Source organism: Mobula birostris, chromosome 9 (genome assembly GCF_030028105.1).
Source record: "Mobula birostris isolate sMobBir1 chromosome 9, sMobBir1.hap1, whole genome shotgun sequence".
NCBI classification, from domain to species: domain Eukaryota; kingdom Metazoa; phylum Chordata; class Chondrichthyes; order Myliobatiformes; family Myliobatidae; genus Mobula; species Mobula birostris.
Window position 1 is genome coordinate 151,152,233 of NC_092378.1, and position 13,683 is coordinate 151,165,915.

Below are 13,683 nucleotides of genomic sequence, written 5' to 3' on the forward strand. Positions count from 1 at the left end.
ATTAAACATTAGAGGGTAACTGTAGATTAAATTTAAAGACCCCTTTGCACTGTATCTCTATAAAAAGTAAGGAATAGATATTTTCCAACTTTTCAATGTCATGTTTTTCACATTGTTATGCTCAGTGCTAGTTAGTATTCCAAACCATAACAATATATTAGAAACACAAGAGATTCTGCTAATGGGGAAATCTTGAAGAACACATATAAATTATAGTCTGACTCAATATCTCCTGGTGCCCCAAATTTAGTTAAACTACTTGCAACACAAGAATCTTAACTTTAAGAACAGTCAGTCTAAACCAGGGGTTTCCAACATGGGGTCCATGGACTCCTTGGTTAATGGATGATAGCATAAAATATGACCTGACTTGGTCCAACCAAGCAGAGTTCACTGCCAAGAAGGCCCACCAGCGCCTTTACTTCCTGAGAAAACTAAAGAAATTTGGCCTGACCCCTAAAACCCTCACTAATTTTTATAGATGCACCATAGAAAGCATTCTTCTAGGGTGCATCACAATCTGGTAGGGCAGTTGTCCTGTCCAAGACCGGAAGAAGCTGCAGAAGATCGTGAACACTGCGCAGCACATCACACAAACCAATCTTCCGTCCTTGGACTCAGTTTACACCGCACGCTGTCAGAGCAGTGCTGCCAGGATAATCAGGGACACGACCCACCCAGCCAACACACAATTTTCGTCCCTCTTCCCTCCGGGAGAAGGCTGAGGAGCTTGAAGACTTGTACGGCCAGATTTGGGAACAGCTTCTTTCCAACTGTGATAAGACTGCTGAACGGATCCTGACCCGGATCTGGGCCATACCCTCCAAATATCCGGACCTGCATCTCAGTTTTTTTTGCACTACCTTACTTTTCATTTTTCTATTTTCTATTTATGATTTATAATTTAAATCTTTAATATTTACTATCGATTTGTAATCCAGGGAGCGGGAAGCGCAGAATCAAATATCGCTGTGAGGATTGTACGTTCTAGTATCAATTGTTTGGTGACAATGAAGTATAAATAGGTTGAGAATCCCTGGTCTAAATGCTATATTGATATGGCACAAGATCAGAAAGGTGCCAAAAAGCAAACTGCTTACCCTGTACCGGCTGAATCCAATGCCATAATCGCCAATTTTTACCGTCAAATCCGTTGTGAGAAAACAGTTCCGTAGTGCTAAATCACTGCGAAATGGAGACAGCATCGAAGCAGGAGCCGTCCACAAATGGGGTGAAGGAAACAGAAAAGAAAATAACATTAGTTAATACTTGAGTACACTCGATCAATGACTAGTCCGCTTAACAATTATCCCCAATAGAACTGGGTGCAGTCTGGCTCAAAGACCATCTTTCCTCAACACTAATCTGGCTTCACTAGTGACTTGGTTTAAAATGGGACAGCAACAAATACTAAATAACAAACACAAGAAAGTTTGCGATGCTGGAAATCCAAAGCAACACACACAAAATGCTGAAAGAATTTAGCAGATCAGGCAGCATCAATGGAAAAGAATAAGCCATCAATGTTTCAGGCCAAGACCCCTCTTCAGGACTGAAAAGGAAGGGGGAATATTCTGGATATGGTAAGGCAGGTGGGGTGGTGAAGAGAAAGCAGGGTGCCGTACTGGTGAGAAAAGATATGTAAGTACATATAAAGGCAAACTCTGTTTCAAAAAAAAACACAAGAGAGGTGTAATTGCATCAGTGGGGCTTTATTTTAGATTGCCAATTTTTGTGAAGAATTTTTAAGCAGAAATGTGCCAGAAAGTGTGCAAATCCCATAAAGTAGTGATATTGGGGAACCTCACAGTATTTCAATACAAACTGGGATACCACTAAATTAGAAGCAAGGATATAGAGAAGTTTCTATTCACAAGAACTTTCTTTTTCAGTATACATCTGGCCCAAAGTGAAAGATTACATTGCTGAACTCGGGAAGGAATCAGGCCAAGGTTTAACCCTGGCCTCTAGTGCTGTCTATAAGACTTTTGCTTGATCGCTGTGGCCATGTAGATTTCCCCAGGTGCTCCACGTCCCAAATATATGCTTGTTGGTAGGTTAACCGGTTTATGTAAATTACCAATGGTGTAGGCCACAGGTAAAAGAATCAGTGGGAGTTTGTGCACTTGTGAAAATAGATTATAGGGACAGGGAAATGAATGGGGGGTGGGGAGAAAGAGGGAGGGGAATGAGACTGATGGGAATGATCAGAGAACTGGCTTGGACTTGAACTCAATATCTATGTTGTGAAGAATATACATGGAGAAAATATCAAAAGGTAGAACTGCACAGGTCATTTGCTCCACAATGTTGCACCAACCTTGATGCCAACTTATACCTAACGTCTCCTCCCATTATTCATCCATATTTTCCCATTGCCTTCACGTTCTATCTAAAAGCCTCTTGTACTCCACCACTCTGCTTGCTTGCACTACTACTCCTGGAAACCTACCACTCTCAACGAATAAAAACACAACCTCACGTCACCTTAAAACTCCCATCCCCCCTTTAACCTTATAGGCACGTCCTCTGATATTTCTTCCCTGGGAAAAGAGTCTACCTGCCATATGCCTCTCAATTTTAAAAACCTGTCAGATCTCCCCACAGACTTCGACACTCCAAGTTTGTCCAACCTTTCCTAATTAGTGCACACCCTCTAACCCGGGCAGCATCATAGTAAGTACCTTTCACATCCTCTCTAAAAATTTTGCTCTAAACGAGCAACCACAATTGCATAGTCAAGTGCGGAGAGACTGAAGTTTTATACAGCTGCAGCGTGACTTCCTTACTCCTACAATCAATACTGCTACCAACGAAGGCAAGCATGCCATATGTTTTCTTTACCAATAACTAAGGAGCATCTAAAAATATTAGTCACAACACAAGGTCTGGAATAATTACACAAAGGTAAATAATGAAGTCTAAGGTAAAAGTGATCTTCTGGAGAAGGGCCAGTTTCAATGGAAAAACAGCTGATCAGGCTCAGGTAAACTACAATCAAGAGTTTGACCGGCTAAACATTTTACTAAAACCTACCTACATTCTCATGAGGGAGAAAGGTTCAAAAATTAGAGCTATGAGGTGACCAAAGAGAACAAGATAGATATCATGTTATTAACACAAGCAAAACCAAAATTGATTACAGAAAGGAGGCGAGAAAGGTAAACAGAAGACATGAGAAAAACTTTGAGCAAATCTAAAAAGGAATCCCAAAATACTTGAAGGCACACAGACAGTGCAAGAGGAGACCTCAGACCAATCAAAGGCCAAAAGGGAAGTTAGTCGTGAATGCAGAAGGCTTGGTTGAGTACTTTATGAGTCTTCACCAAGGAAGATGATACTGGTGGAATTTCAGCAAAGGTCAGGTAGTAACAGAGAAAAGTTTGAGATTCTAGATGGCTAAAAACAGATTCAGACATTAGTAGATAAACTGCTGAACTTAAAGTGATATTGAAGTGAATAAATGACTCAGCCCAGATCAGATGCATGATAATCTTGAAGGAAATGAGAAACAAAATTACTTAGAAAACTATGGCCAGGACCTCTGCTCTTACAGATTCAGGGATAATACCAGAGGACTAGTAATCTGCACATACTACAACCACTTTCGAAAGAGGATGCTGGACAAATTACAAACCAGTTTAACCGTGGCATTGAAAGAAAATTCCACATAAAAATCAGGTAGTATACCAACAATCTCTTGGATCATTAAGAGGTAGCACAGATGTATTAAAAACCAATCTGACTAACTTGCTAGAACTTGTTAAAGTAACAGAAGTTTGATGAGGGAAATGTTGTGTCAATGGCTTTCCAAAAAGTTCAAGTTTAATTGTCATTCAACCATACATTGAATATAACCAAACGAAACAATGCTCCTCCTGGGCCAAGGTGCAAAACACAGTACCAACAGTCACACATAGTATATATAGTTAAGACAGCAGAAAAACATAGTCACAAAATAATATATATATATCAAGCCCAAGTCCCTGAGTGTCCTGTAGATTAATGGTGCAGCAGTCCTTGGCACGCACTAATACAGCCACAGATGAATGCAATTTAACTCTTCTAATACTGAGCAAATACTGGAGGGCAGCACCGATAGGAGAGATCAGCATGGACTCCAGCTCTCTCCCACAATTAACTTGGCCATTGAACAGCTAGAAAATTGGCCAAGAGGAACTGACAATAGTAATGAAAGGCTACTCTAGACTGGAAGGAAATGTACAGTGTGGCTCTCTATAGGATGATATCTAGACCATTGCTCCACTTACTATAAGGATGTGGAGTTGCCTGTGAAGAGCACAATTTCCTGCAGAGTCCACACAGCTTAGAGGTGTGATAAATCATAAACACAAGGGATTCTGTAGATGCTGGAAATCAAGAGCAACACACCCCAAATGCTGAAGAAACTCAGCAGGTCAGGCAGCATCTATGGAAATGAACAAACAATTGACATTTTGGGTTGAGACTCTTCTTCAGGACTGAAAAGAAGGGAGAAAATGTCAAAATGAAAGGGGGTGGAGGGGAGGAGGACTAGCTAAAAGATGACAGGTGAAACCAGGTGGGTGGGAAGGTAAAAAGCTGGAGAAGAATCAATCTGATAGGAGAGGAGAGTGGATCTTGGGAGAAAGGGAAGAAGGAGGGGGGCTAGGGAAGGCTATAGGCAGGTGAGAAGATGTAAGAGCCTAGACTGGGGAATAGAAAAAGAGGGAAATGGGGGTTGGTGGGTGGGAAATGTTTACTGGAAGGAGAAACTGATGTTCATGCAATCAGGTTGGAAGCTACCGAAAATGAATTTGTATTAGAAATGTGGTGCACTGTTAAAAGGATGACAATTGACTTCAGTGGGAGGGAGGGTGGGTGGTTGGTTGAAGGTACAGAAAGGTGGCTGATGAGAGTAAAGCAGAGAAATGGGAAGTGCAATATTTTTGTAGGAAGATTGAGAAGACAAGTCCAAAGGGTTAGGGTTACAGACCAAATTAACTTAAGCTTGCATGTAGTTCATGAAAAGTGACAGGGCAGACTTAGAAAGTGATTTTTTTTTTAAATCCTGTGTTTTATACCCATAGTATAAAAAGTTCAAAGTTTAAAGCAAATTTATTATCAAAGTACACATACAGATATGTCACCATATGCTATCCTGAGATTCATTTTCTTGCAGGCATTCATAATAAATACAATGAAATATAATAGAATCAATGAAAAACCACACACAAAGGCTAACAACCAATGTGCAAAGACAAACTGCAAATACAAAAATAAATAAACAAACAATAAATACGATTTTAGAACATGCGTTGCAATCTCTAAAAGTGAATCTGTAGGCTGGGGAATCAGTTCAGTGCTGCAGTGAGTGAAGTTAACCACGCTGGTTCAGGAGCGTAATTGTTAAAGGGTAATAACTGTTCCTGAACCTGGTGGTGCGGAACCTAAGACTTCTGTTCCCAGTGGAAGCAACCAGAAAAGAGCATAGCCTGGATGGTGGGGGGGTTTTGATAATTCCATGCAAATGTGCTCAAAGGTGGAGAGGGTTTTGCCTGTGATGGACTGGGCTGTATCATTTCTGTAGCCTTTTCCACTCCTGAGCATTGATATATCCACACCAGGCCATGATGCAACCAGTTAGAATCTCTCCACTGTGCATCTTCAGAAGTTTGTCTCAATCTATCATGGCATGCTGAATCTACTCAAACTTTAAAGAAAGTAAAGGTACTCTCGTGTATTACTGTAATAGTCCCACACAAAAATTCAAGGGCTTATTTTAACATCTTACATTCATGACAGCATTTGTTCATTCAAACCTCAAGCAATTCACAGGTACTTAACTTTAACATTCCAATTTTATATGCAAACGTAACTAATTTGCATCCAGGGTTCCACAAACTGCGCAGTGCGAATGAATAATTGCATACTTTGGTTAACTAAAGAACTGGAGCTGGATTACAGAAGACAAACATTCAACCAGTTGAGTCTACATATACACATTCAAAATGTTGAGGCTTACAAAAGATTAGCTTGATTTATCATGTATACATTGAAACATACAGTGATATTGCCTTGCTTGTGTCAAATGAAATCAGCAATGATTATACCGGAAGAAGCCCGAAAGTGTCGCTACACTTCTGGCGCCAACATAGTATACAGGCTCCCCCCCCCCGCCATCCGAAGGTAGAGCGTTCCTATGAAACGGTTCGTAAGCCGGAACGTCGTAAAGCAAAGAAGCAATTACCATTTAATTATATGGGAAAAATTTGTGAGCGCTCACAGACCCAAAAATAACCTACCAAATCATGCCAAATAACACATAAAACCTAAAATAACAGTAACATACAGTAAAAGCAGGAATGATATGATAAATACACAGCCTATATGAAGTAGAAACACTTCTCTACAATCATTGCCTGCACTGTTCTCTGTAGCGAAAATCTTATGCAAGCGCTCTTGGCAGAATCACGGCACAAGCGCTCTCAGCAAAAACACTCTTTCTAGTAACCTTTAAGCTATGAAGCCGCCAAATCATACCAAAATAACACAAAAATACACAGTCTATATAAAGTAGAAATAATGTATGTACAGTGTAGTATCACTTACAGGAATCAGGAAGACAGCGCCGAGCACACTGATGATGGTGTGTTAGGCTGAGTCGTCGGAGGCTGGGATGGTGCAGTGCTCCCCACCCTCCAGGCAGCGAACTGACACCGATCCGTGAAGAATGCAGTGGTACAGCAGTAGCCAGGACGCACCCAGCACATCTTTAAGAAAAAAGCCGAAATAAACAAGCTAATTGATTAGGTGCCGCCCAGCACGTAAATGTCGGTGCAGATCAGAGGCGACGCAATCAGCAATCGCCTCTGATCTAGGTCAACATTTACATGCTGGGCGGCACCTAATTAATTAGCTTGTTTATTTTGGCTTTTTTCTTAAAGACTTGTTGGGTGCCTCCCTCCTACCGCTGCATTCTCTGCAGCAATGTAACAGTCCGCGGCCCGGATGTCCCACAGTGGGGTGATGGGACACTGGGGTGCCATCTCATCGATCAGGGCAGGCAGGTCATCTTCTTCTACCTCTGCCTGCCTCGATGTCGAAGGTCGAGGTTCGTTGTCTGCTGTGGCTGATGTGGAAGGCTTGCTTGACTGCTTAGCCTTGCGCATTTTTCTATCATACAGTTCTTTGTAAGGACTCAAACCATCTTGCAAATATGTCCTAAACCGACATACCCTTTCAAAATTAAAGTCTTACTTCATCATTGCAGCGAAAATCTCACGCAGTTGCTTCACGTTCAGTTCCTGGATGACTTAACTTTCGGTCCGTTCGTTATTGCATTCGGTTTCGATTGTTATCCTTTCCTCTTCCAATTGCATCAGCTCTTCATCTATCAGTTCTTGGTCATGGAATGCCAAAACCTCTTCAACATCATCTTCATCAACTTCCACAAGCCAAACTCATTTAGTCCTTACTTCGTTCACCACAATCGAAACACTTAATTATGTCTAGTTTTACACTAAGTCTCACACCCTTACGAGCTCTTTTAGGCTTTTCCGATACCTTAGAACTCATTTTGCTAACGGCTGCTCAGAGGCACATGTTTAAGCAATGCCGGCTAGAATGCAGTTCCGGGGGGAGGAGCAGCTGCTTTTTTATCGCGCGCTGCCTTTTTTCGTAACAATGAAAACACTTTCTGTTAGCAAAAACAGGTAACTAATGTAGGTCTTTTGTAACAGTGAGGTGTGGTAAGGCAAACGTTCAAAAAGCGGGGGACACCTGTACCCACAACTCACTAACCCTAACCCATATGTCTTTGGACTGTAGGAGGAAACCGGAACACTCTGATGGAACCCACAAAGTCACAGGGAGAATATACAGACTCCTTACAAAGAAGTGGGAATTGAACCCTGACCTTACAGTTAGCAATGTAAAGCATTGTGTTAAGCGCTATTCTACCATATGTCAGTTTGTTATTATTTTGTTCAAAGTTCAAAGCAAAATTTATTATCAAAATACATACATGTCACCACATACAACCCTGAGATTCTTTTTCTGCATGCCTACTTAGCAAATCTATAGAACAGTAATTGTAAACTGTAAACATCAGGAACTGTTAACTGCAAACAAACTGTGCAAATACAGATATAAATAAATAGCAATAAATAACAAGCATGAAATAACAATATAACAGAGTCCTTAAATGAGTGTAGCTATCGTCCTTTTTTTTTCCCAAGAGCCTGATGGTTGAGAGATAGTAACTGTTCTTGAACCTGGTGGAGCGAGTCCTGAGGCAGCAGCAAGATAGCATAGTCTAGGTGGTGAGGATCTTTAATGATGGATGGTGCTTTTCTACAGCAACATTTCATGTAGATGTATTCAATGGTTGGGAGGGTTTTACCCGTGATGTACTGGGCCGAATCCACTAACTTTTGTACGATTTTCTGCTCAAAAGCATTGGTGTTCCCACACCAGACCATAATGGAGCCAGTCAGCATACTTTCCACAACATAACTATAGAAGTTTGCCAAGGTTTTCAATGATGTGCCGAACCTCTACAGACCCCTGAGGAAGTAGTTGATTTTGCTATTCCCAGCTGTGAGCTTTTATTAAAACACCAGCAATAATTATCTTTATCCTTTAGGACAGACCATAGAACACATAAATTACTGCACATAAAGATTACTTGGTTAAAACTAGAGCGCTGATCCAATTAGATGTTTATCAACCAGTCCTCCTCTACCCAGCATCCTATCTTTAGCATTCCTGTATTCAGATGCCACTGACCACAACGCTGAACATGATCACTGAATACATCCTATGATTTCACTTTCAAGGACTCTACAACTCAAGTTCACAGTACTTATTATTATTATTATTTATTTCTTCTGGTATTCACACAATTTGTCAGTCTTTGTGTGCAGTTTTTCATTGATTCTATTGTACTTCTTTGTTCTACTGTGATTGCCTGCAAGAAAATGAATCTCAGGGTAGCATTTGATGACATATACACACTTCGATAATAAATTTCTTTTGAACTTTGACATGCTACTCAGCTTCTTCCTGCCAAGTAATGATAGCCTCCCTTCCTGCTATTCTGAAATATGTGCTCTGAGGAAGAGCTTCAATAAAAATAGAAAATGCCAGGAACAATAATGAACATATAGAATTAATATATACAGAGACATAATAAACATTTTCTTGGCTCTGGCATCAGTTGTGTTTGAACTTCTTCCCAAATGAGCTTGCCAAGGCTAGGATTCAGGACACTTGAAGGTATTGATACTACTGAAGTGCAATAAATCCCTTAAACTTTTGACAAAGAATTTGACTTACAGCTCTCTGTTGCCAAACTTTTAGCTGCAGAGGGTTGTAAGCTCAGCCAGCTTCATTATGAGCTCTAGCCACCCTCCACCATCAAGGACATTTTCAAATGGCAATGCCTCAAAAAGGTGGATTCCATCGTTAAGGACCCCCACAACTCAAGACATGCTTCTTTTTATTGCTACCATCAAGGAGGTGGTACAGGAGCCTGAAAAGACACACTCAATGTTTTAGGAACATCATCTTCCCCTCTGCCATCAGATTTTTGAATGGATAATGAACCAAACCATGAACAATACCTTACTATTTTTTTTACACTATTTTATTTATTTAATTTACATTTCTTATTGTAGATTAAAGTTTTTTTTAAGTGCTTTGCATTGTACTGCTGATGCACGCTCATGACATACTGTATGCCAGTGATATTAAACCAGATTCTGAATGGAAGATCACACACAAACAGCCTACTCCAGCTTCTGTTTCTTTGGTTCTTATGAGAAATACTTTCCGATTCACTAAGCTGCCAAGCCCAACTTCATGAAGTATCAGCTTTAACTTTATAGATGTTTGATGTAGACTGAGGTACGAATCAGCCTACATTGCCATCTTGTGGCACAGATGTGTGATGTATAATTCAGGAGAAATTCAACTCCAGATGAATAGGTGAATTCAGTTTTAAATTGCGTGCACTCTCCAAACAACTGGCAGTCAGGATTCTATTGAGAGATTTGGAAAAGATTTCTGTTGAGGTCTGCCCAGTTCATTCTCAACAAACTGATAATACAAAACAAGGGAATAGGACGTAGCTTTGATGATGACAGATTGCAAAGGGATATAGATAGATCATGAGTGGGCAAAGATTTGGCAAATGAAGAATAATGTGGGAAAATGTTAAAACCTTAATTTTGGCAGAAAAATAAAAAAGATATTATCTAAATGCTAAGAAATTGCAGAGCTTGAGATGAAGAAAAATTGGGTAACTGAATGCCCTAATGCAGGGGTCCCAACCTTTTTGGCACCATGGAGCGGTTTAATATTGACAATTCTTGCGGACCAGGACCAGCCGACTGGGGGGGGGGAGGGTGCTAATCACGACCGGAATATACATGATAAGTCACTTATAAGTGGCTAGTAGACTCAATTTCATTTTTAAAAGGGTTTATCTAATGAATTTAATATTAAACACAGCGCATATTTTCCTCGCATGAATATAGTGATAAGTCAATTATAAGTCATAAGGGGGTTCTTTATATCCAGTCTATTCCGCAATTTAGATTTCGTTGCATTCATTGCAGAAAACTCCGCTTCGCAGAGATATGATGTTGGAAATGGAAGCAACGTTTTCAGTGCTTTTGTGGCTATCTCAGGATATTCAACCTTGACTTTGATCCAGAATGCTGGCAGAGATGTTATGTCAAACATACTTTTCAGCCCACCATTATTTGCAAGCTTGAGGAGTTGATCCTCTTCCCGCGTTGACATGGATGATTCACCGGGGACATTCACAAATGGGTCACGGACCCATTACTTTGCACGTCTTGGGTCATTTGCAGTTGGGAAGTAACACTCGAATTCTGTCGACAGCGAAAATAGGTGTTCGCGCACCAGCTGTGAGGCTCAGCCTCTCCCAAATTCCCAGCTAATGTTGGGAACATGTCAAATATGCCCCTGTCCACTTGCCGTCGCCACAGTTCCAGTTTGGTTGTGAAAGGAGACATTTTATCTGCCAACTTGAAGACAGTTGTCATTCTCCCCTGAAGTGACAAATTGAGTTCAATGAGCAGGTTGAAGATGTCACACAGATAAGCGAGTTTTGCTATCCACTCCTCGTCACTGAAGTGTGCTTTCAATGGTGACTTTTTTCTTGAAAGAAATCCCTGTAGCTGCTCTCTTAACTCAAAAACCCTGGCCAGGGTTGTCCCCCTTGAGAGCCACCTGACTTCAGTGTGTAAGAGAAGGCGTTTGTGCTCTGCATCCATTTCCTCGCAAAGCTGCTCAAACAGACATGAGTTAAGGGCTTTTGCTTTGATGTGATTGATAACTTCAACGTCACTCAATACGCTGTTAAGATCAGGTGACATTTTTCAGCTAGCCAGCATTTCCTTGTGTGTGACACAGTGTGTAGACTGGCATTCAGGAGCAACCTCTTTGACTTGGGCAGTGAAACCAGACTCGTTAAGCCGTTCCAACAGCTGTGCTTCGATGTCCTCCACTATGTCATCGATTCCCCTGGAAACTGTGGTAGCTGAAAGGGAAACCTGGGTCATCTTGTTAGCTGCAGCTTCTCCCAACAGTTCAGGGCACATGTCCTTGGCAGCTGGCAAAATCAATTCTTCACCAACAGTGAAAGGCTTCTTAGCCTTAGCAATACGGCTAGCCACTAAGTACGATGCTCTCAGAGCAGCAGCATTTGTGGAGGTGGTGGCTCTCAGCAGTTGCTTCTGTTCCGTTTGCTCACGTTTTTTCTGCTCAAAAAACTCAATGGGTTTGTCTTTAAGTGCAGGGTGCTTGGACTCAAGGTTCTGAAGCAGTTTTGAGGGCTTCATTGCCTCATTAGACAGCTTGTCTCCACATATCACACACAGGGGGCTTGGAGTGTGCAAGTCACTGGTCGCAATAAAGCCATATTTTATGTACGACTCGTTGTATTTTCTGTTGAAGGAAGCTTTCTTTTTTTTTGCAGTCTCGGCCTCAGCTGTCCCTGCGTTATCAGCATCATTAGGCCTTTTATGTCCCCTACCATCTCTTCCAAAGAAACTCTCAAGCGACGTTTGTTTTTCACTCATCAAGTAGTTGCAGGTTAATGACTGACTGATGACCTCGCGTGGGTAATGACCTCTTGTGCATTCAAGTTCAACAGTGGGCGTGAAAATGAATGAGGAAAGGTGCAGTTGACTCATATCGTTTCCTCGCGGCCCGGTAGCACACACTTTGCGGCACGGTGGTTGGGGACCACTGCCCTAATGCACAATTCACAAAAGGATAGAATGCAGAGAGGGACGATTAGGGAACCCAGCAGATGATTTATTGTGAAGGAAATTTGACACTAAAACTAGAAGAAGCTTCAGTGATATACAACTGATAGCATCCAGACTTATGCCCAAGGTACTGATCTCCTTTTCTCCAAGAAAGAATGCAACTACATTAAGAAGCTGTTGAGAGAAGTTCATAAGCTCTTGAGATGGGCACGATGTTTATGAAGAAAGGACAGTTAGAGTGTGTGTGTATCTGCTGGAATTTAGAAGAGTCAGAGGTGAACATAAGATCCAGTGGGATCTTGAGAGGATTGATGTTGAAAAGTTATTTCCTCACAGGAGAAAACTAGAATTTCTTTAAAAACAAGCACATGCCCTTTAAGACAGGAGGGGACTGATTCAATGATGCACTCCCTCACTCCTTCTCGGAGTGTTTGGAACGCTCTCCCTCAAAGCAGATACATTGATTGCTCAACTGATTGGCTATTCCGTAATAAATATTTTTGCCTATGTATAACAGGTTTCCCCCGCAAATAAGAGGAATAGATAGAGTGGATAGCCAGCGCCTCTTCCCCAGGGCACCATTGCTCAATACAAGAGGACACGGCTTTAAGGTAAGGGGTGGGAAGTTCAAGGGGAATATTAGAGGAAAGTTTTTTACTCAGAGAGTGGTTGGTACGTGGAATGCACTGCCTGAGTCAGTGGTGGAGGCAGATACACTAGTGAAGTTTAAGAGACTACTAGACAGGTATATGGAGGAATTTAAGGTGGGGGCTTATATGGAATGCAGGGTTTGAGGGTCGGCACAACATTGTGGGCCAAAGGGCCTGTACTGTGCTGTACTATTCTATGTTCTATCCGAAGGTAGAGCGTTCCTGTGAAATGGTTCGTAAGCTGGAATGTCGTAAAGCGAAGAAGCAATTACCATTTATTTATATGGGAAAATTTTGTGAGCATTCGCAGACCCAAAAATAACCTACCAAGTCATGCCAAATAACACATAAAACCTAAAATAACAGTAACATATAGTAAAAGCAGCAATGATATGATAAATACACAGCCTATATAAAGTAGAAATACTTTTCCACAATCATTGCTGCACTGTTCTCCGTAGCGAAAATCTCACGCAAGCGCCATCGGCAGAAAATCTCACACAAGCGCTCTCCAGTAACCTTTAAGCTATGAAGCTGCCAAATCATACCAAATAACACGTAAAAATACATGGCCTATATAAAGTAGAAATAACGTATGTACAGTGTAGTATCACTTACCGGAATCAGGACAGCGCCGAGCACACTGATGATGGTGTGTTAGGCTGAGATGTCGCAGGTTGGGGTGGTGCAGTGGCCCCCAACCTCCAGGCCGCCGACCGATACATTGCCGCAAAGTATGCAGGGGTCCA

At 41.4% G+C, this 13,683-nt stretch overlaps 1 protein-coding gene across 3 annotated transcripts in view; it reads right to left on the reverse strand.

Annotated features, from left to right (window-relative positions):
- Positions 1 to 13,683, reverse strand: part of lmtk2 (lemur tyrosine kinase 2) — a 129,725-nt gene that overhangs the window by 38,689 nt on the left and 77,353 nt on the right. For all 3 annotated transcript variants that reach the window (XM_072269129.1, XM_072269131.1, XM_072269130.1), the window contains one exon: positions 1,101 to 1,185. In XM_072269129.1, the coding sequence (XP_072125230.1) occupies positions 1,101 to 1,185 (85 nt within the window). The remainder of the gene's footprint in view (positions 1 to 1,100; positions 1,186 to 13,683) is intronic.